The following is a 25,384-nucleotide window of genomic DNA, read 5'->3' on the forward strand; positions in this document are numbered from 1 at the left end:
AAATGTTTCTTCAGTCTGAATGAACAATTGTATAAAGGGACACTAAAAGGATACAAAGAATTCTTTTCAGAACAAATGTTTATTTCAAATAGACATGGGTATTATGGGATCCTTAGTCTTCCTGCTCAGAGCTGTGATATTCATTATTTCTGTACTTTGGGACTAAGAGCTCTTGGAGTTTTGAAGCCTACTGGGTCATTCTGCACTGATCTGGATTGGTCAAATGGGATTGCTACTATCTCTGATTTGCGTTTTACTGTATTTTTGTTCTTCTCAAAGGTTGGCAACTACCTGCTCCAAGGAAGAGAGCAATAGCCAGAACTATATAGGTGAATGGCATGGCAGTTTATGGCTCTACACAAACTCCATTAAAAGAAGTCCAAAGTGAGGTTCTAAACCCTAAAATATCCAATGAGTTTTCACCATCTGCTTTCTTTACCTACACATACAAAAAGGGAAGAACTGAAGTAGTGGTTTGGGGGTTTTTAAAGGCAATGCAGATAGGAAGTTCTGTCTTACCATTATCAGTTATTTCAGACTTCTTTTTCTTAGTTTAGCTGTCCTTTCATTTAGGTGAAATTTAATATTTGTTGTAGGTAAGCATGTCCTATCTACAAAGATGTAATATTCGCGAGAATAGAAATTGCTATCAGTTCTTTGTAGCATATACAGAATACTGTGTTATTTTAAATCAGTCATTTGCTTCCAAAAGCTATCTTTTTTGTTGGTTTGATTTGGTTTGGAGGCCACACCTAATGGTGGTTAAGACTTAATTCTGCCTCTGTATTCCTGGGAGGACTTGGGCATGCTGATGCATACAGAGTTCTGGGTATCAAATCCATGGGGTCTATGTGCAAGTGACTTATCCTCTGTACTATCACTGTACTACCATTCTGGTACCAAAAGTTTTTATGTGTGGAATCACTGACTTCCTTCTGCTAGATTTAAAAAAAATCTTACTGTGTGTAGGGGGGCTGGAGCAATAGCACAGAGGGTAGGGCATTTGCCTTGCACGAGGCCAACTCAGGTTCGATTCCTCTGTCCCTCGAAGAGGACCTGGCAAGATACTGAGAGAATCCTGCCCACATGGCAGAGCCTGGTAAGTTCCCCGTGGAGTATTTGATAATGCCAAAACCAGTAACAAGTCTCACAATGGAGATGTTACTGGTGCCCACTCGAGCAAACTGATTAACAACGGGACAACAGTGCTACTGCTACAGTGCTACTGTGTGTAGGGAACATACATGTTTTCCTACAAATTTCCATAATATACTGGAAGATGTTGATAATTACTTTTGACTCTTGAAAGAGTCACATATACATACAAAGTTATTATTATGATAGCACATCCTTTATATGATTTCTGGACCTCAGAACCTCAACCCAACTTATTGATTGTTGATAAGGAGCATGTATTCTCTATCAACCTTCCATTAAATGCCATCTTACCTAGTGATTCCCATATCAAACAAGGGGAATAACTGATTAACTGCATAACTGTTTCATTTTTCAGAAATGATAAGTTTGTAGGTTTTTTTTTGGGGGGGTCACACCTGGATATGCACAGGGGTTATTCCTGGCTCTGCACTCAGGAATTACCCCTGGCGGTGCTCAGGGGACCATATGGGATCCTGGCAATCGAACCAGGGTCAGCCGCGTACAAGGCAAATGCTCTACCCGCTGTGCTATCACTCCAGCCCCAAGTTTGTAGATTTTTCAAGAGTGTATTCCCAGAACAAGAGTGAGCACTCGAGGACCTTGGTGATGAGTGTGATTACAGACTGAAAACAAGGTTATAGACAGTGAATTGCTGAAAGGAACAGTGAAGAGGAACAATTGTGGTACATTAGGTCAAAGGCTCAGGTAGGGGAACAAAGAATGCTTTTAGGATTCAAGGACAAATGCTGCTGTAGTCTAAGAAAGGTGGGACAAGTTAAGTAAGTGCAAGGCAGGACTCAGAATAAGTGAAGCAACACACATCTCTTCTACCCCAGGGAGAATGAAGCAAAGTAAAATAGAGGGTTTTTTTTTAAAAAAAAAAAACCAGCATAATCTATGGATAGAGTTAAAAATCACATGCCTGAGAACTGCCACTTTAGGAAAGAAAAAATAGAGCTCTGAAATATACTGCCAAGGTATTAGTTTTAACTTTCATGAGTTTGCTGCCTGCCGAGCCAGCATCCATTTATGATTGCAGAAATCCTGGGAGTGTATTTGTTTTAGGTGTTAAGATGCATGCTCTGAACTTAACATATTTTCCCCTGGACTTTGGTTGATGATCCTCTGCAAACAAAAATGACTTTGCTTGGTTTGGCATAAATGCAAGAAAGATAAGCTGCTTGGGGAAGAGGGAACCTGTTCCAATCCTTGTTCCAAGGTCTTTTCAAAATGAGTGCGTCAGCCTGAGAAATTTTCATGTGTAATGCCTAAGTCTAATTATTTAGTTTGGCTACAAAGAATTGGCAAAGTATGCTTTAATCGTTTGATGCTAACATTGTCACAAGGCAACATTAAATCATTTTGAAATGATAATACTTCAGGTTAGTCACTATTTTTGCAGCTGTTCTTCCTTGTCATATTTGTTTGAAATGAAACCCAATAGAATTGGTTATGGTGAAGTAAAATAAAGCAATGAACTGCATAAAATGTATATTCTTTCTTCATTGTGATATGTCTAAACAGAACAACAAACAAGTAAAGGACATTCCAAATTCTTAAACATCTTCTCTCTCCCCAAACCAAGATACTGTCAAATTCAGGCTCTCACCATCATCTGGAATCTTTTGTGTAGTGACCTCTTACTTTTGTGATTGTCAACATCTTGAGCAGTTTTTATAGTAAGACTTATCTTTCTAACATTCAATTTTTTTATCTTTTCTGCATAAAATGTTTTTGTTACCTACATAAAAACACAACCTGCCAGCCTGACATCTTAAATCCTGGTTAGCAGGAGGATCCCTTTATGCCCAAGCTCATTTCTCATTTTCCCCAATGTCCATGTTTTAGCAAATGAACTCTTGTCACAGTATCAATTCCACAAACATGTATAAGTGATTTCATTTGAATATATACCATTGTATCTTTTCTGTCAAGTTTATATTTCTCTTTTAAACTACTCTTAAATGTTACCTGCTCTTGAAAGGTGAGGATAATCAGTTACTTGAAAGATATGTTAACATTTTGTGTATATTTCTATTCTAACTTGGTTTACTTATGTTATATTTTATTTAGCTATCTATTTATACTATCATCTGGCAGAGCCTTGAGAACAGGGCTAAGTCATCTGACAAGAAAAATCAATAATTCCATTATTATTTTTTGGGGGGTGGTCACACCCAGCTGTGCTCAGAGCTTATTCCTGGCGTGTCCCCAGGGATCACTCCTTGTGGTGCTCAGTTACCAGTTACCATATGTGATGTAAGGGGTCAAACCCAGATCAGTCTCATCTAAGGAAAGTGCCTTCCCTGCTATCTTTCTGATTTCTTCAATGTTATTCAATGTTATTTTTAAAAACATAAAGACTTATAATACTCATAAATCAAATTTAATAGTTAATAAGATAATTTTCAATATTAGTGGAACTTATTTGGCCCAACCTGGTTTTTCATAATCATGTTCAAAATAATGATGTTGTTTATAATTAAATTTATTAACTTTAGCCATCTTAAGACATTACTTATGATCTTTATTTAAATACCTTATTTAATCATTGTGAGAATCATGTATTTATAGAGAGAAAAGTTTCATGTTCTGCGAGTCCAGAGTTCATCATGTTCTATAATTTGAAAAACTCACTCTTTGTTCTGCTGGTATGTCTCCATTCTTCTTACTAAACTTAAGGGTTTATTTTTTCTAAAATAACTTTTGCTCCTATGAGAGTCTAATAATGATATCCACCAACAGCTTTATCATCAGTAAATGTTCAAATTGACTTCTTTTAAAGGTAGATACCTAGATAAACATGGAAGCTTACTTTTTCACACATAACTCCTTTATGAATAGTATTATAACTATAAAGAATCCAGGCTATGACTTAGGTGATCTGAACCTAAAGTTCATATTCTTCTTTTTTTTTAAGTTCACATTCTTACACGTTAGGCTAAGTCTCATTTTATTTTTTAACTAATGGTAATATATGATTAAGATAATCACGTATTATAAATGGGCATCTTAATATAATCATATATAGTATTGCCTAATTTTCTCTATTAGTTGTTCAAGATATATTCTTGTAAATTTTATTATATATTTTCCATTTTGTGCATTTTAGTCTTTGAAATATGGAACAATCCTACCAAACATACATATTCATTTATATAAAAGTTTCATCATCATCATCATCATCCCATTGATTGTCGATTTTCTTGATCGGTCTCAGTAACGTCTCAATTCATCTTAGCCCTGAGATTTTAGAAGCCTTCTTCTTCTAAACAAAAATTTATATGAAATGTTTTCTCTTGTCTCTAGATAAGTTTTATCTTATCTTTTATCTTGATTCCACTCTTTTCAATTCTGCTTTACAAGCAATATGCAATATGCAATGCAATGCTTGTTGGCTGTTAGCCCAGCTAAAATAAGTTAAGTATATTTGAAGAAGTTAAAATATATTATTCCATTCTTTCTCTGGTTTAAGAGCACTCTGATGTTATATTTAATTTAATAGAAAATAAGTATAAAGTTGAGATTTCTATTCAGTAAACAGTATGGACAAGAAATATTAATGACATTTATGTTTATGAAAGTCACACTTACTTTGGATTTTACGTCTTATGGCACCTACTTCATCATACTGTCTTTTGGTTTCTCAAAACTAAGACAAAAATCTACCTTAGTGACTAAGAAAAATAACAATAATTGAAAATTTGAAAAAATGAATAAAGGGAATTTGCAACAGTGAAAGTAATAATGAAGTCCGTAATTGATAAAATAGATGCCCTTTTAATTTCAGGAACTCATAGCTATTTTATACAACTTAAAACCTTCCATGAAATATTTTAGAAGTTTATTGATTCCTATATCCAAACATTATCTCTTTACCCCTTGAACCTTAGCTACTATTAGTTACTTGGAAACAATGATTTCTAGACCAGTGGTACTCAGAGAATAGGATTTGCTTTTGGATGTGCTCGGGGAAGGGCCACCAAAGGTACACCCATTGGCTCTTGTGCAGTCACGTGATGCACAAGCTCTGAGGCAAACTCAAGGCTATTCATTTCATTTCTTTGGGCTATCTCCCCATGATTTTAAAATCCAGTAACATATAATGCGATTTCATAAGTCATCAGTGGTAATACATCATACTTTTATTTAATATTGTAGGGTTGCACAAAAATTTGAGGATCTGAAAACACATTTTATAAAAGACTATTGAAAAAAATTTGGTTTATAAAAACCCAGACATAAATTTACATTAGAGTTTATTCATATTACAATTATTGTCACTGTCATCTCATTGCTCATAGATTCTTGAGCAGGCACCAGTGATGTCTCCATTGTGAGACTTGCCGTTACTGTTTTTGGCATATTGAATACGCCACAAATAAGCCTCATAGCTTGCCAGGCTGTGCCGTGCAGGCGAAATACTATTGGTAGCTTGCAAGCTCTCCGAGAGGGGTAGAGGAATTGAATTTGGGTGGGCTGCGTGCAAGGCAAATGCCCTACCCACCATGCTATCGCTCCAGCCCATTACAATTACAAATGAAATAAAAAGGTAGGATTTACAGACAAGTGTCTGTAGTAGACTGTGACAATGTTTCGATTTCCATCATTGGTGCTACCTAATTTTGTGACTTTAGGACATGTAGAACTAAATATCTATGTTTATCTACATTTTATAAACTCTTGAATTTACATTAATTCATTTATAACATTTCCTTTCCAACCTCAAATTGTTATTTCATTACTAGTATAGGGTCATATCTCTTACATAATATTATTTGTAGTATTCAGTTTCCTCATTTTTATCTTCCTCATTATATGAAATAGGCACAGTGTAATCTTCCAAATATTAGTTTCTATTAAAGAATATTAAAAGCAGAAGGTTTGAAAATTTTATCGCATTTTCTTCAGACTTAGTTTAATGCATATATTGATTCTATTTTCAAATGTTATTGTTGGTAGTTTCTCTAATTTTTCACAATGTGGGTACAATTTTGAAATAATTGCTTCTGTATTTGTATATTATAATTTTCATATTATGTGAGATAATTTGGGCTGGAGTGATAGCACAGCAGTTGGGAGTTCGCCTTTCACGCAGCCGACCCGAGTTTGATTTCTCCGCCCCTCTCGGAGAGCCTGGCAAGCTATTGAGAGTATTGAGCCCGAGCCTGGCAAGCGACCCGTGCGTATTGGATATGCCAAAAATCGTAACAATAAGTCTCTCAATGAGAGACATTACTGGTGCCTGCTCGAACAAATCGATGAGCAACAGGATGACAGTGAGATAATTTAACATTAAGTTCCTATAGAAATGCATATTTTGTCAATAAATGAAACAAATACTTTAGTTTACATCTATAAGTATTTTCTAAAACAATTTTTTGTATGTATTGGAGCTATCATGCTATTTATATGTATTTGTGATATGGGATAGGGCATACAGTGAAAAAAGTAAAGTTTTTGTTTATTAAGAATTTTGTCTTTGTCTCTTTCTGTACTTTCCTCTAGATTTGCTGCTTTCAAATAGCTGTATTCCCTTTTTGGGTTCATCGGAAGGACTGGATTTCCAAACCATTCTATTAGATGAAGAGAGGGGCAGGCTACTTCTGGGAGCCAAGGACCATATCTTCCTGCTCAGCCTGGTTGACTTAAACAAAAATTTTAAGAAGGTCAGTTTATTTGTACATGGCTGTAAATGTATATATTTTCATGTATTCCACTTATATCCTTTCACTTTGTTTTGCTTTAACTAACTCAATATCAAGTGCAATAATTTATATACATATCAAAAAATACAGCAAAAGACATTAGCTCTATGCATTTTGGATTTTTATCAGTTTAAGTTCATGAACAATTTCCTCATCGACCACCAGAACTCACGGCTGCTGCTACCGGAAGGGAGCATAAAATGAGGTCCCCATAACTATGCCACTAGACTCTGCGCCATGCTGTTTTCACTGGGGGGCACCCCGCAGGGGGTGGGTGAGAGCCCTCCCTGCCCCAAGGGATCCAGCCCTGGCAGCCGACCTCCACAACCCAACCACTGCCGTGCTCCACACTTGGGCCAAGCTTCACATTCCAGTGAACATATCCCTAGACTGCACAGCCGTGAAACATCATAAGACATCCCCTACTCATTTTCTATACCTCTTGGAGAGCCCAGCAAGCTACTTAGGATATTCCGTCCTCACGGCAGAGCCTTTGGCAAGCTACCCATGACATATTCAATATGCCAAAAACGGTAACTATGTTTCTTCATGTTCCTGGAGTGAGCAGATGCCATTGGGCTACACTAGCACTCGACTGGGATGAATGGAGATGTTACTGGCACCCTCTCAAGCAATCGATAACCAATGGGATGATACTGATAGAGTGTTATAGTGAAGATCATGCACATATTATTTGTTACAAGCAAATGAGTATAATATTATGTTTTTGAAATATGAATAACTGGAATCAGAAATTACTAAACACTATAGAATAGAAATAAAGTTTCATATCAGAAAGTTGTCCTATTACCTATTCATCAAGGATTTAAGTTACTTTATATGAATTATAAAGTTAATGTTTGAACTTCACTTAACAAATCGTATATTTCAGTTGATAGAGTTGCTATGTTAACAATTTATCACTGCAATTCTTTTATCACTCATTTTGTAGCTGAATAGGTTTCTAGGATGGCCAATTCATATTCATAGAGTGAAGGTTAATAGTGCCTCATCTATGTTTCCTTAAGAATAATCTTAGTAATGGAAGAAAATTGACATATATATGTACACACACTTATTATTTGAAGTAGAAAAACATTTTGTTACCATATTTTCTAGTGTAGTGATCCACAGTGGAAATAATAGCACATTTTAGACTCTATCAATTATCATTTGCAAGATGTCATTATCTATGCACAAGAGGATTGATATCAATATCAGAAAGGACAGAATAATTGGTGAAAAGATCTGTGATCTATTTTGCATATTTTGATAAGGATTTCTTTCTGTTTTTTAATTGACATATTCTGATGTATCCTAATAGAAATACCAGAACCCATTGCAAGGTTTTTGGCCAGTAGTTGGGTTCACAGGATTGAATTGATAATTACTTTTTTCTATTTGAAAGAAATCGTTTAGAGGGTATTCTTGGACCTTGAAGCATCACAGAATATTCACCTACAGTGACAAATTTAACCCTTTTGTGATACTTTTAATAATCAAATATCAGTTACTTGTTATTTGTATATTATTGGCTCATAGAGGTTTTGTCTTTGCATGGAAAAATTTTAATCTCCATTTGTCAATATTATTTAATTAGTGCTTGTAATAGAAACAATGCTGTTTTGTGCTTTTAAATTATTTAGGTTTTTACACATTTTTCATAAGATCTACTAAAGGAATAAAACATTTTTATGAATTGTTAGACTTTCATTTTTATGAAAATGGTAACCTTTGAATGCAAATATACATGCTTGTATTTCATGTAATTTTTATTCCTAGAAGATTAAGTATATAAAGTATCACCAATAATTGTTCTTGATTTGTCTTAATCTAACTTTATAAGTTTTTTTAAATAAATCATTTTGCAGCCTCTATATTTTTTACAGCTAAATGAAAATAATTTAGTGATTAATTTTGTGATTAATTTAGTGATTAATTTTGTTCTGGAATTAGAAAAACTTGCTCTTTGCTCTGCTAATGTTCCTTTATTCTATTTACTAATCTTAAGGATGTATTTTTCCTTTATAACTGTTGCTCCTAGGAGAACCTAGTGATTATATCCACCAATATCTTAATCAGCAGTAAATGTTTCAGTTGGATGTAATCTTTTTATGAAAGAAACCAAAGAAAATTTTAGTCAATTTTGCAGTTTTTCTTTAAAAGATGCTGCATAACTAAAATAGCATTTTTCCAAATATGTCTCAGTTTTTGTGTAATAGCTAAAAGGGATTTGGTTTTTTTCTGGTTTCTGCCTTCAGGGATTGGAAGAAAAAGACTGTTTATCTGAACTGAGAGTATTAGATCATAGCTTAAAATAAATTCTGATAACATAACTTCCTTCTGTGACTATTTTCAGCAAATTTCTCTTTGGCCATATTCCATGCTTGCAATGCGTTAATATTTAATAAAATAAATATTTATGAAACATTTGTTTCTCTTATAGTATTGTAGAAATAAATTAAAATTTGAACACATTTTAAAATTGGCATCTTGGTTAGAATGTTTCTCACATACTGACATTTCTTTATAGATGCAATGCTTATAATTCATAAAGGAGTTATATATGAAAAGACAAGTGTTCATGTTTATGTAGGTATCTACCTTTAAAATTTATATAAATCACTCCAGTGCTAAAAGGTACTGCACAGTAGCAAATAAGTGTCAAGATATAGTACTTTAGCAGTGTTTAGACTTATGTGGTTTGCATTGGCTCAAAGCCTCTCGGCAAAAATCCAGGCTCCTCTGTAGAAGAAACCACACATGTTGGGGTTCTGTAGAGCTGAAGGATGCCCTTTGTACTCGTTAGAGTTAAAGCAATCTTCAACACATAACTGAGTTATGAGTTACTTCTTGGGAATTTTTTCCTCTGGGAAATTAAAAAATATAGAAGAAAGTATTCAGTTAAAGTATTGAAATTTAGGATATATGTTTTCTTGAGGTTTTTGTCAAAGAGCTATGCTTACTGAAAAATAGTCATTATAATTTAATATTTGCCACTAGTGGTTAGGGTGGAATCACCAGAAATCATAGGAAAATCCTTTATTAAAATATTCAGGAATACAAAGCAATAATAGTCTTACTATTTTCCTGTTTAGATTTTGAGTCAAGTACAATGAATGGTACTAATATATCCTCTCTATAGAGCCAAGTTAGGTAGATTAATTTTGTAGTGACATTTAGATAAGAGGGATAAGACTATTTAAATATTTTTAGGATTATGCTTTAGGAAGTTAGTAGACACAAGAGGAATGTAATTGCATATTACAATTGGAATACCACATCATTTAGGTAAACTTTCCCAATGTTGGTCTACAAGGTCTCTCTCCAGTTAAGAAATATTCTAAGGATTTCTCTCTCTGAGGCAGGTTTGGGACAGAGCTTCACATTAATTTAACATTTTGTTCCCTCAACATTAGATTAAAGCTCACATTAATTTAACATTTTGTTCTCACAACGTTAGATCCAGTGAACTCACTGCCCCAGAAGTGATCTGATTTCAAGCGAAGGATATGGATCTGAAACTGTGCACACCGCTCCTAACAATGTTTTGTAGATTGAATTCCTCCATAAACCAACCCTGAGATAAAGATTTACTTAAAGAACATTTATAAAGGAGTGCTCTGGGGATCAACATTATGAGAGAGACCATAAAGGACATTGTCTTAGTATTCAATGAGAAAATTAAGCCCTTTTGTAGCCTCCTTTGTCCAAAGCCTCAGGTGACATGCAAAACTGATAAGGCAGCAAACATTTGGTATTTTCTTCTATTATATATGTATGTATGTATGTATGTATGTATATAAATATATATAATTACTGGGTTTAACTTGTAAAAGAGAATGTTCATTTTCTTATTAATTCATTAAACATGACTATTAGTATTATCAAAGAAAGAAAGAAGGAGAGAAAGAAAGAAAAAGAAAGAGAAGGAAGGGAGGAAGGAAGGAAGGAAGGAAGGAAGGAAGGAAGGAAGGAAGGAAGGAAGGAAGGAAGGAAGGAAGGAAGAAAGGAAGGAAGGAAGGAAGGAAGTGAGGGGGCAGGGAGGGTGGGAGGGAGAAAAGAAAGAAAGAAAGAAAGAAAGAAAGAAAGAAAGAAAGAAAGAAAGAAAGAAGAAAGAAAGAAAGAAAGAAAGAAAGAAAGAAGGAAAGAAAGAGAAAGAAAGAAAGAAAGAAAGAAAGAAAGAAAGAAAGAAAGAAAGAAAGAAAGAAAGAAAGAAAGAGAGAAAGGAAGCGAAGAAAGAGAGAAAGAGTGAGAGAGAGAAACATGATCATGATTTCTACGTTTATCCTTCCTGAGTTTGTTAGTTTTGTGATTTTTGAGTAAGGAGACACACCTACCCATGCATGTGCAAGGGCTGTTCCCAGCTTTGTTCTCAAGTGACCAAACCATGCAGTGTTGGGCATTGAATCAACAACACTTGAGGCAGCACCTTAACCCCTGTCATGTCTTTCTCTGACCCACTTCTGAGATTATAAACTAGTAGAAATCCAGTCTCAAGATTTCTATTGATGTCTAAGATCTAAGATTCCCTGCAGTTCATTCCTACTCTATGTTTGTAGTATCATTGGTGTAGATTCTTCTTTGTCCCCTCAGTAGTATTTTACTTATTCTGTCTGTCTCTCTCTTTCACTAACTTCCATGTTGATTCTGTCCAAAATAAATAACTTGCAAAATCTGTACTGTTGCTAAAACTTCCTGAAATCATCTTTCACATTCTTGCTCTATTTGTCCTCTGTTATCTTGAAGGTACCTATCTATGTGATTCTTTTACTTATTGCCTTTTTCCTTGCCAAGGTTTCCCACTCCAGGAGACATTATTTATTTTCTTATAAAATTATTATACTTATTAATATTTTTATTTTATTTATTTATATCAATAATAGATGTCCTGTCTGATAGAATTATCATTAGTAGTTGTGTCAATATATTCCCCATCCAGAACCTTCATTCATATCATATCTCATTGTTGAGAAACAAGTAAATTCCATTTTTAAACTCAAAAGAATGGCAAGGATTTTTCTACTTTAATGATCATCTTACGTGATGAAAATCATATTCAATAATCAATCATATTGATCACTCCTCTTACAGTGAGGAAGTAAATATAAGTTTTTTAAAAAAGGTAATTTTATGAGCAAATGATTCTTTTTTTTCACTAATGTAGGGTACTTGAGGCAATTTTTTTTCTAGATAACCTAAGGAAAGGGTGTGCATTTTATATTAAAACATAATAAAGATTAGAGCTATTAAAAAGAAAACTATCCAGATGAATTTTATTTTATTTCAGGGGTCTTAGTAATATACATTGCAAGTAAAAAGGTTTTTTTTAAAGTAATTAATGTTTTTCCACCATGCATTGTTAAAAACATTGCAGGCCTAAAAATACTTCTGTTTACTTAAGAGTTCATTTGTCTTTATAAAAGTGTTCTGGGGGCCGGAGCGATAGCACAGCGGGTAGGGTGTTTGCCTTGCACGCGGCCGACCTGGGTTCTATCCCCGGCATCCCATATGGTCCCCCAAGCACTGCCAGGAGCAATTCCTGAGTGCAAAGCCAGGAGTAACCCCTGAGCATCGCTGGGTGTGACCCAAAAAGCAAAAAAAAAAAAATAAATAAAAGTGTTCTGTGGTTTTACATAGGAGTTTTGATAAAATCTAATCTTTTATAGATCTCTTTAAATTTTTTCATACCCTATACCTTTTATCCCATTTATATTCCTGTTGGGGTTGACATTGCTAAGAGGAAGTAGCTTACAACCAAACGTAAAGATTTAAAGAATGCATCATTATTTCATCATGTTCATGTCTTGATTGTGGAAGAAGTGATTCTGTATTTGGCACCATAGAGTCCCTGAAGCATCCCTGAGAACAGAACATCCCTAAGCAGTACTGAGTCCCTGGATGTCTCTGAGCACTTCCAAGGTAGTCTGGCTCATCCCTGGTACTACAGGACCCAAGCAACAGTCCATCCTGGGCCCTTGATTGAACTATGTCTCAGATGGACCAGAATTGTTTGGGAGGATCCATAGGACACTTGAGCAAAAATTGGGAGCCCCACACCAAATTAAAAAGTGTTTATTGTTCAAAGAACATATTTTATAATTCCCAGTATATTAAACTTATGCATAATTAAGTACAGTTCTATCAGATTACATAGTAAAGCAGCTTGGATTGATTTGGTTGTACCAATCACTGAGATTTAAACCAAGGTTTCGTATTTGTTGAAGTAAAACAGGATATAGCTTAGTGACAGTTTTATCCTATTTTCTGTGTTTTGTCCTATTTACTGTGTTTAATTTATTTTTAATAGAAAATCATTTGAGTATTTTTAGTATTATGAGCATCTTAATGAAATAAAAAATTCTGGTATTGCCATTGCTTATGTCCTAGATAGGGAGACAAAAAATAACATAGGCAAATTAGTTATAAGACAAGTTAAAAAAATCCTAGAATGCCCAAATTTGTGAGACAGATCACATATCACAAGAATTCACGGGATACCGAAGAATCACATACAATGAATAGAATTTGAACTCATTCATGTTGTTGTGGATAATTAGATTGTTGGAAACTGATTAATTTAAATAGTTTGTGTCTGGATTTGCAATGTGAAGTTATTGTTTTCTTGTTGAGTTTGGATACAGAGAAACATATTTAGAAACTATGTAAAAGGCAATTGTTTCTTATTTCCATATATATTTATTTTATAGTTTATTAGTCCAATAAATTAGCATCCTACACCATCTCAAAAGTCAGAAAAATATCTATATAACTATATTAAGAATATATATACTTATATATGTTAGATACATATTAGAATACATATTAGAAAATTTCTTGAGAAAGGATATCAGCAGGCATTTATTTTATCATTTATTTATAAGTGATTCATTAGAAACCTGCTCAGTGTAGACATCATAATAATTGAAGTGTTTGACACTTGTACAATATGGTTTAAGGACCCATGACTTCTAAACAAATGATTCTTAACTGCATAGAATTTGTCACTGTGACTAAAAATGAACATTCTTTACCTTAGTCATCTTAAGTAGTCCTAGAAACAGTTTATATAAAATCCAGAGCCCTCTTTCTGTAAACTAAGGGTAATATATACAGCCTAAAATTCTCTCTCTCCTTTCTCTCTCTCTTTTCTCTCTCCCCCCTCTATCTCTTTCCCCCCTCTTTGTCATAGTTGTAATGTTTAGCTCCTGATTTAATAAATTATCGGTGTCCTTCCACTTAAAAATGTTCCTCATTTTGGAAGCATTTCGAACTATACAATGGTGGAGTAATCTTTAAACTAGGATGGAAGCAAGAACAGGTCTCAAAAAATGACTCTTAAACTAAGTACTGCTTTTGTATCCATATTATTTGTGCATTTGCTTCTTGGTTTTCTTATTTCAAGTGGACTTTAAAGAAAGACAAATAGACCAATGAAAAATAAATTTATGCTGAAACTACAGCTATTATTTATTTTAGTTATTTATCTAACAGCAACTGGCATGCCAGCTCATGAAAAATAATAAACTTTATCTTACCTTCCCAGATCCCTTTCAAATTACTCTGTAAACTAGTTCTATTCCCCATCCTTCTCAACCTGTTCCATTATTCCATGACTCTAGTAGGCCCCAGGACTTTTTTTGAGGTCACATATAGGTGGTACAAGCAGTTATTATCCAGCAGTTAAAAAGTTCAGTTTAATTTAATAAAACTTCCAGCTTCCACCCCCTCTACTTGTCCCTGCTTGTGCATGCCATGTGAGGAAGGGCTGCTGCTTACAGAGATTTAATAGACCTCTCTTGTTTCTCTTGAATGGTCCTTGTCTTCCCTAAGGCTATCAAACATAGTAATAGACTCTTTTATAGTCAAATTTAGGAAAAAGGAAGAGAGGCAATTTAAGTGAAGTGTCTCCTCTTCTATTACCATCAGAAAGATCATTCCATGACTTCTTTTTCTTTCTAAGCACCTTGTGGATATTTGCAATGCCAGTGCCCGCTTCCAGAGTTCTTTCCTGCAGTTTGATGGGCTGTATTTCACCTCAGTTTTCATTCTTTAGCTGGCGAAATCTTTCAGTTTCACCAAGTGTTAACTTCTACAGCCTCTTTTCTCAATCCTCTATCTGGTAAAGGACCGCAGGTGAGCTTATGGCTTTTCAATTTTGAGCACGGCCGCCTACTCTTCCACTGAAACTGCATGGTACATTTTTTTATGGACAATTTTACATAGTTAAAGTTCGTACAATATAACCAGTAAGCCTGATCTCTGTTTATATTGCGGTTTGACAGCTCCTCACCATAAAACATTGTCTTTAGTGTCCCAAAACTGAACATAAAATTGCTAGTGCATCCCAAGCTCCCATCAGAGCATCTTCCCTAACATCTAACAAATTCTTACCCTGGGGATTATAAGACACATGATATTACTGTCTTGGGCAAAACTTCTTTTACAAGGGAAAGAAATTTTCTAAACTCCAGCTTTCAAATTTTTTTTTAGACAGAAAATGAATGAACTCATCTAGATTATTTTACCACCATCATGAAAACTTTTATATCTGAAGATAACATCTCATTTTGAATTTTTCCTCAGCTCAAATTCTCTTTGAACATTTTACTATCAATGAAGATTAAAAAAATGATCTTTCAAAATAATGTTGTCTTACCCTTAAGTGTAATGGATAATCTCATTATATATCATTCCTAAAGTACACACACAAAAATCATAGGGGAAACAAATGGAGAATGTTAATATTCTTTTGAGTATTATTTATCTTTTGGACCATATGGGCCTCAATCAAAACATTTGCTGTTTTGCATCTTACTTCCCATGTTTTTCTGTAGTATTTCTGTTGAGATTAAACAAAGCAACCTCTAACATTCTAGATAAAAGGGAATATAATGGATTCACAAATACACTTTAAACAATTGTAAAGTTTGCTTTCTTATTGATAGAATGTTCAGTTACTTTTATTTTTTATTTTATTTATCAAAGTATAATATCTTAAAACCGGTATATATCAAAGTTTAATATACATGCATGTGTAAGTGAGAGAGAGAGAGAGAGAGAGAGAGAGACACTGTGTGTGTGTGTGTGTGTGTGTGTGTGTGTGTGTGTGTGTGTGTGTAGTGTTCCAAGGATTGCTCTCTTAGTAAAGAATGAAGTTCTGTAACTGGATACCAATATAAAACTATTTACTATCATTAGTGTTGAAAGAAAAATAGTGTGATGCTTAAAATTTTTGTTCAAATTAATTCATTTGTATTTTATATTAAATACGATATATGTTTCTGGAATGTGTTTGCTATGGATTTTAGAACATGAAAATAATGTAAATGTTATAGTCTGTGTAAGATAACTTCATACAGAACAAACTGAGATACTTTTTTTCACCTTGTAAAACTAAGTTCTTACATTTATTCCTTTATACCATCCTAAAAGCAGATATATAAGAGGAAATACTGACTATACTTAAGTATGAAATACTCAATTTAGAAGTTATATACGATAAGGGATTTAACCTTGCATTTTGTAAAATGTTTAGAAAAAAAGTCATGTAAGTAAAATTTTTCCTTTTACCTCAATTTGTATAATTTTCTCATTATGTAACATGAGAATTAGGCATATACCTATGAAAATTAATCAGATGCCTAAAAATTTACAAAACTGTGTCACAATTTTTAAGTTCATATATTGGCAAAGTAACTGATCAGAGTAATTTTATGATTTTAAATATAATAATTTTTCAGTGAGCTATTTTACCATTCTTCTTTCTGTAGCATAAGTAACTCACTGATTTCTTCTTTCCCTTGAGATATTCCTAAATGAGAGGATTTTAGTACATTGGTATTCTATTCTTGTTTATAATGAGTATAAGAATAAGATGCTCTTATAAATCAGAAGGAATTTTCAATTTCAGTTTCCTTAATGTACTTTTTTTTTGAAGTAAATAGATTTTATTTTGAGGTTTCTGAGGGAAGGAGGAAGGGATAAGTGGGAGAGAGAATAGTAAGAATAACGCGTTCAAGAGAGAAAGTGGGCTTCTCCAAGGGTGGAGGAAGCCCCTACACATAATCAAGATTTAGACACAAAAGTATGAAAGCATGAAAGTACACATCTCAAGAGGGGAGATGCGGGCGACATGTGTGCTCGGGCGACACATGTGCTCAGCCACACGGGCGCAAGCAGCACATGAGCTAAGGCAGCATATGCGCTTCCTTAATGTATTTTATGGCTAAATAAGATTTCCCATCTAATAGGTCACTTCCTAAATATGATATTTGATGATAAAGACTCAGAGTAAATAATTGCTCATTAATAATCAAGTTATTCATAAAAAATCACTACTTTTTTTAAATTTGTTTGTTTGCTTTAGACCACACCTGCTTTAAAGCTTAGATAATAGTTTAAACATTTGGAAGCTATGTGGACATTCCAGTAAATTAGTTTTGGTATATGGGGCCCTGCTTAGTTTCATGCTGACTAATTTGTTCCTACTGCCTGCAAAGTACATGCTAGTTATCACAGAGGAAAAATAATCACCCTGTTCATAGATGTGTTGGCTCTCCAGCCCGAGTGCTTATGTGCAGGTCCCATCTGGTCACTATTGACTGTCATGATAGGTCAGACTGCTCAGACATTTTACAGAACTCTGACAAGAACACTTTTTGTGTATCCAGTTTTCAGGGAAACACTGTAGAACACTATTCAATGATTATTTAGTATTTGATTTGGTGTACCTCTCTAATGCTGTGCCAGGTGCTAAAAAGTGTAAGAAGCATTGTCTTTTGTCACTCAAGTGGTGACTAATTTCAAAGAGGTTTATGCTGGATAGTGCCATCTTTATTTCTTATAAAATTCTGTAATCTATCCACACATGTAATTTTACAGTTGCCTAGGTTATTTAATATTATTAACCCATTTATGGGTTTCTTAAAAGATTTTTTTAATTTATCAGCACAATGAGATTTCTCTTAATTTTAAGCTATTTATATTTATTGAGCTTCTGTTATATTCCTAACAATCTTTGAGATGCTGGCATTATTTTGGAAATATAATAGCTTATGCCTCTACTCTTCTGGTGTCTCTGATATCTTTGGAAGTTGAGGGAGAAGGAATAAAAGGAGGGGAAATAAAGTTAATTGTCATTTTTAAAATGTGATGTTCTATAAATATCACTTCAGATTGATCATCAGTGATAAACTTTCTGGAGACATTACTTTAAATGAAAAATTATAATCAAAAGGACCATTCAGTCAAGGTCAGATATATTCCAGGTGGAACAAGCTCATTCTGAATATAACACTAAGATAATATTTTACATGAAACATTTGCTGCTAGCAAATAGTACAATAGCAACTCAAACATATATTTTTTGTACTAAAAATGAAATTTATTTACAAAAAAGGAGTGGCCGGTGTCTGTGATAAGGACAAGTGTATCAGAAAACAGAGATGCTCCTGGAAGATGGCAGACATCATGAGACAGGGTCTGAATTGAGTCCTTAAAAGAGAAAGGAGAGAACTCATCAAGACTTCATGAAAGAAGCCATGAGTGATAGATCAGAAGCCATGAGTGATAGATCAGAAGAATGAACTGGATTCATCGTCTTCTGCAACCCTGCTGTTGAATGTAAACCTAAGAATTCTTTTCCTCCAAATTTGGTAACTGCACTGTAGTACGGTAGCATAGCGCTGTCGTACCATTGTTCATGGATTTGCTCGAGTGTGCACCAGCAATATCTCCATTGTGAGACGTGTTGTTACTCATTTTGGCATATCAAATACGCCACGGGGAGCTTGCCAGGCTCTGACTTGAGGGCAGGATAGTCTTGGTAGCTTGCCATGCTCTCCGAGAGGGACAAAGGAATGGAACCCATGTTGGCCACATGCAAGGCAAATGCTCTACCCGCTGTGCTATCACTTCAGTCCAAATTTGACAAATACACTTCCAAACTGTAACAATTTTTATCTGGATCATTTTCAGTCTTATCAGCTTTACTTTGTGTTCCTGTCATTATTTTTCAGTACTTCATTATATGATAACATATATCTGTGTCCTTAGGCCCAACCATAGTATTGATTGTTCTTTTGGTTTAGATCCTTGGAACTGTATGGCATTCAGAACAGTGTTTTGCTATGTCCACACTTGAATCTTGTCCTTTTATAGCACAACCTACATTTTTGGGGATCTGATTTTTTTTTCTCTAACTTAGTTTTATGAACAAATTGTGGTTCCCTTCTTTGCTTCATTTAATAGTTTTTGGTATCTTTGGATTAGGGCAGAGGACATTTAACAAGTCTCAACTTGCTACATTGAATCAATTAAACTGTTTCCCCAAGGATGAAACTTGAGGAGATATAATTAGAATTTCCTTAGAATGTTTTTGTAAAGCCTTATTATCATTTGAATGTTTCTGTAACTTGTCTAAGATTGAATAATTAAAAATAAATTGTGTGACATTTTCACCTTGCCTAATGATAACTGTGAATGAGTTTTGTAAATTGTGAATGAAGTAATAATTTTTAGGGACATTACAGTATTTTAACTTGAGATTTCCTCTTGGGTATTCAAATTGGAAAAGAAAAAAGTTTGAAAAATACCCAGACAAAAATATTGGACTGGAGAGATAGTACGATAGTACAGTGGGTAGAGCACTTGCCTTGCTCATAGACAACCTGGGTTCAATCCCCGGTATCTCATCTGATCCCCCAAGTACCACCAGGATTGATTCTTGAATGCAAATGGAGAAGTCACCCCTGAGCCTTGCCAGGTGTGCCCACCGCCACCCCCCCGCCAAAAAAAAAAAAATGTTCGATTTCAACTGGAAAAAAAGCAAAGTTAAAGTTAGTTAAGTATATCTGCAGCCATACATCTAACTGCATGCAGCTCTTACTATGTTTTAATTAAAATCAATATTAAAACTTTTGAAAAAGTGTTTAAAATATAATTTTATATTATATGATATATGTAAGGTGGAGGTGGAGACAATTTTCTTTTCTTCTGGGTAGGGAGGTCAGGAATTGGGTCACACCAGGTGGTGCTCAGGGTTCACTTATTCCAGTGCTCTGGGAATACGTGTAATCCTGGAGATCAGAGATCAGCCATGTGGAAGGCAAGAGCATTAACCACTGTGTAAGTTTTCTAGCTGACATTGAAGGCATTTTCATTTTCTTACAGTATCTCTTTTTTATTCTGTTATCTATATTCTCTCTACAAAGAAAATAAGTGACTACTTGACCTTCCAGTGTCAAATAAAACAATAATTCACGAAAGTTATCAATTTTCATTGTGGATATGAAGAAAAGCCAAAAAATGCTATCATGTATTAGTTGATATATTATAAATATTGGGAACTGATTTATCAGATATTTTTGTTTCAAAACATTAATACATATGGGGCCATAGTGATAGTATACTGGGCAATGGTCTTACTTTGCAAGCAACTGTCCCAGATTTGATCCCTGGCACTACTTGTAAAACTAAATATGTTATTTGCGTTCAAATAGTCATCTTATAATTAATTTATCAATATTAAATTAATAACATTAATTTAAATTATATAGTAAATATACCAGTTGGCCATAAAATAATGTTAAATTTTATTATTATTATTCCATTAATATAAAATCAGTTAAAATGGAGTCAAATATCATCTCATAAATTAGATAAATAAAGTATTAAGAAATGTGTTTAACTTTCAGTTTTTCAAATCACCAGGAGTGATCACTGAGTGCAAGGCTAGGTACTCCTTGGGTGAGCATACCTGGGTGTGACTGAGCATCCCTGGGTGTAGCCCTAAAGCCCAAACAAACTAAAACAACATTAACCCATCACTTTCAGATGTACAAATTTATAACTTAATTTTGTCTTCCACATATTTTTTAAATTATCGACTTGATCTATAAGATTAACATGAAAATTAGAATTTATTTTATCCCCTAAGTGGTTAGCAGTGATACAATTAGTAATTACTACCTAGATAATTATACTGAGCAGAATTTTTTTATTCATATAGATCAATATAAGAGATATGTTTAATTTCTGATGTCTTTATTCTCTGTGGGTGGAGAACATGTAACTGTAAACTTTTTTACAAATTTGATGTCAAATTTTAAGGACTTCAAAACTATTAATCATCAAAATGACCATTTTAAAGCCTGTACTTGGCATATAACATCATATTAGTGAAGAACTAGCTTTCTGTAGGAGTATTTCAGGACATTAAAATGTGACACTTTTGTAAGTGGCATCGATGCTCCTGGTATGCCTCTCTTTGAGTGAAAGAAAAAGTTCTGCCCAACTTTCTAAAAAAGAGTACAGCTGCATGAAATGCAAGAAGCAGCATGTGTTCTGTTTTGACCTGGTAATGTAGCTTTTAAAATGGCTTGTTACTGCATATGCAAGACAAATGAAGTACAAGGTAGTTTGAGGAATTAAAATCACAGAGGCAATACTATCTCTTTCTCAAAAATGTGCATATTACCTGATCAAATGGACTGCTGTGAAATTGTAGTTTTTAAGTGTGAGGCAGGGAATCGGTCCAAGAAAGATATTCTCAAAGTGTCCAAACGGGACAACTAAAAGTATATCAGGTTCCTGCTAGATTTTGTGAAAGTCTGCTTTTGTGTAGGTGAACCCCACTCAACAAATTTTGAACATATTTTGAAAAACTTATATAAATATGTTTATTTTGTTGTTTTTAGTTTTTGTTTGGCTTTGCTTTTAGATTTAATTGAAAGGAATCAGGTTTTTTTTTTTTTAAATTTTAAGGAATTAAAGGAAAAGAATTGAAACATTTATTCTAATGACATTTTTCAAGAATAAGAAAATCCCAAACATAAATCTAAATTAAAATGTTGTTTTTTAATATTGGCTTAACTACAATGATTTTTTTCTTTTAAGAATTATTTATAGTCTGGAAGGCAACCAGATAACTACAATGGTGTTATAATTAAGGTAATTATATGTCAATATCCTTCTTGACAATAGCCTGTAGAAATAAGCCAATATATAATCTCAACAAAAATTATTTTTAAAAGACCTGAATGTTACCTTACAAAGTAAAATTAACTTAATACCACTTTATTTTTTAAAATTTTTATTGAATCACCATGTGGAAAGTTACAAAGTTCTCAGGTTTATGTCTCAGTTATACAATATTCAAACACCCATCTCTTCACCAGTGCCCATATTCCACCACCAAAAACCCCAGTATGCCCCCTGCCCCCGCCCCCCAACTGTATAACTGATGAATTTCACTTCATTTTCTCTTTACCTTAATTATGTTCCATATTTCAACACAAAACTCACTATTGTTTTTGGAGTTTCCCCCCAAGAAAGACAGCCCTACTACCAAGGAAGCATTCGATAATTAGTTTTCCATTGCTGAGAATGAAGAAATATGTAGCCCCACTGCTCCAAGTACATAACTCTTTTTTTTTCCTTTTTCCTTTTTTTTTTCTCCCTCATTCCCCTTCCTGTGCCTCATAGTATGGTGGACACCACGCTACGTTTCTCCCTGAAATTGGGAAACAACCGGGAAAGAGGAATATTTCCTCTTCTCGGCAGGCGTGGGGCTGTTGCTTAGTTCACAGTTCAGAGAAGTGGCTGCTACTTTAATAACCATCAATATTTCAACAAAAACTCACTCTTATTATTTGGAGATTCCCCCACAAGTCAGACCTGTTAAAAAGGAACCGTTTCACATTGCTGACAATTACAGATGTTAAGTCTTGGTTTTGGATTTCTGTATAAAGTCTAGGGAAAATTCTACCAGAAATTGCATAGCCCAGCTCATAGTCCCAGTGCATTGCTGTAAGAAGTCTCTGGAATCAAAGTCTTTATGCACAAAGGGTCCATTTCACTCTCAGCAGCTCCGAATTTATCTGGGCCGAGGGCGTGCCAGTTACACCCACTTCCCATGATTCCCTAGGAGCCCCAAGCTTAAAAATCTTATACCTCTGGGTTAGGAGTCTTAGAAGATGGTGCCTGCCATTTGGATGCTGCCGCCGCCACCATTTTTCGTGCAGGAAGACAGGATGGGGAGGAAAGATCCACCCCAGGGCTGTACGGAGTTGTAGCCCAGTTCACAGTCCCAGTGCATTGCTATTAGATAAAGCTGTGCTGGATGCCCGACTGTGTTAGGTCTCTGGAATCAAAGTCTTTAGGCGCAGAGGGTCCGTTTCACTCTCAACAGCTCCGAATTTATCTGGACTTAATAACACTTTAGACCTCTTTAATACTAATCACCCAAATACATTTTCTATTTTAAGAATTACAGATTTTATGTTATTCAATGTAATGATGTCATTGTCACTGTCAATGTTGTCCCCTTGTTCATCCATTTGCTTGAGCGGGTACCAGTAACGTCTCCATTGTGAGATTTCTTGTGACTGTTTTTGGCATATCGAATATGCCACGGGTAGCTTGCCAGGCTCTGCCGTGCAGGCGGGATACTCTAAGTAGCTTGCTGGTCTCTCTGAGAAGGATGGAAGAATTGAACCTGGGTCAGCCATGTGCAAGGTAAACATCCTACCCTCTGTGCTATCGCATCAAATGAGAAGATATTTTGAAAAAAATATGCCATACAACAAAATTTAGCCAATTTATTTAACAATGCTTCAATATTCCAATAAATTCTCAGTGCTTGTGTTGCTTTCTATGACATTTATTTGTTAATCAAAAACTGGGTCTTCTGAAGCTTGTGATTTTTATTTTATTGGCTAGAATGAAACAGTCCTATTTATATTTATGTGGCCTATAACTATAACTGAAACTGTTTAACAAAACCATTGAAAGAATCTTTTAGAGTTGTATTTCTTTGCAAAGAGAAAAATCTTTAGTTACTGATTTAGTGTCCAATCCTTAAAGCATGGCTCCAGTTGAAATTATTAAACTAAGTAGATCTATTACATTAAGGACTGAAACTGTTAAGAACAAATAATGTAAAACAATGGTGCAGAAATGGGAGACTATGGAGACAGACTATATTTCTCATTTAGCTGCCTGAGTGTTCCCTGAGCAAGGTATGCAAGTATCTTTGCTGCCAATACTTTTGCTGCCTTCTTTGTTTCTCTCTGAATAGTCAGTCACCCGATTTGTTTCACTGACTCAAATCTTTTCAGGTCAGTGCTATACTTTCCCAGGCAGACAGATGGGTTTTCAATGTGTCTAATGAACACAGGAGTTATTAACATGACTGGTATAAGTTTACTTTGGAATTTTCTTTTATACCTAAACAGTCATATAAAGATTGTTCCATACCTTTAAATGATGCCCTCTATTTTAAAGTTGAATTAAATTTATTTAAAGATTACTTAATTATATATTGGCTGCTGAGCCTCACCAGGTAGTGCTTGGGAGTGATTACTAAGCACAATACTTAGTCCTGGCAGTGTGCTCAAGGATAACCCCTGAAAGGGCTTGAGAGACCATATTGGGTGCTGCAGGCTGAACCAGGTGGACCACGTGCAAAGTAAGTGCCGTATTCACTGTTCTATTGTTCCAGCCCCAAATGAGTTTTATTTCTTATTGTTATTGATTTCCTTTGGGACATGGCACTCAAGGAGTGCTAGGACCAGTGCTGCTCTGAAGGCAACAGCGGTATAACTGGTGGTATTCAGGTGGCGAAGAAACAGCACCAAACACTGAACTTAAGACTTGGGACATTCAGAACAGTCACTGCCATATGAGCCACACCACCAACCACAAATTATCTCTAGAAGCAACATTTTCAGTTATAATTTAAACTTTAACTTAGTTGCCCTTTTACTTTTTGACGTATGAAATAAAACCCTATGATGGTCTTTCGTGTCTCTGTCTCACTTATTTAAAATAAAGAATTATTTTCTTCTGTTATTAATTCTGTTATTGTTAATATTACTGATGTTTAGATTTTCATGTAAAATATCTAAGTATCTCTTCAACTTACTTCTAAAATGTTTTTATTATTCCATCTTATTAAACTAAAAGAATGTGATCCAACTGAAATGACTCAAATATTAATCTAGTTGTAAACCAAATAAAATGAGCTAAGGATTAAAATTGTAAACACATGAATCATTTGCATGTGTTCTGTATCTGACTTATTTACAGTCCAAGGATACAATATTATCCTCTGAAAATTACCTTTAATATTGAAAGTCAGACATGCAGAGTTTAGATTTTGTAGAGACAAAGTTATTCTGGAGATTGATTGCACTAGTGAATATGCTTAATAATACTAAATTATAAGTTTAAAATGGCTAGGATAAAAATCTATATTATATTTTGCATCATATTTCACTACAATTTATATTATATAATTTATATTATATTTATATTTCACAACAATTAACCACAAATTATAGTATACCTTAATCTCTAAGTGCAAATATCACAGTATAAAATAATCCAAAGTACTGTTTTTATAAAGGGAAAGAAATGATGTGTAGTTTAGTATTTTCTGCCACCAGTGCTTAATCAAGTGAACACCAGAATAACTTCAAAAATCTCTTGAGTTTCCAACCAGTTGCAATAATTTT

The 25,384-nt window shown here is 34.3% G+C and overlaps 1 protein-coding gene across 1 annotated transcript in view; it reads left to right on the top strand.

Annotated features, from left to right (window-relative positions):
- The window catches only part of SEMA3D (semaphorin 3D), a 219,728-nt gene that overhangs the window by 93,439 nt on the left and 100,905 nt on the right, over nucleotides 1–25,384 (top strand). The window contains exon 3 of the mRNA XM_004602146.2: nucleotides 6,667–6,827. Coding sequence (XP_004602203.1) covers nucleotides 6,667–6,827 — 161 coding nt within the window. The remainder of the gene's footprint in view (nucleotides 1–6,666; nucleotides 6,828–25,384) is intronic.

Source organism: Sorex araneus, chromosome 1 (genome assembly GCF_027595985.1).
Source record: "Sorex araneus isolate mSorAra2 chromosome 1, mSorAra2.pri, whole genome shotgun sequence".
Lineage (NCBI taxonomy): Eukaryota > Metazoa > Chordata > Mammalia > Eulipotyphla > Soricidae > Sorex > Sorex araneus.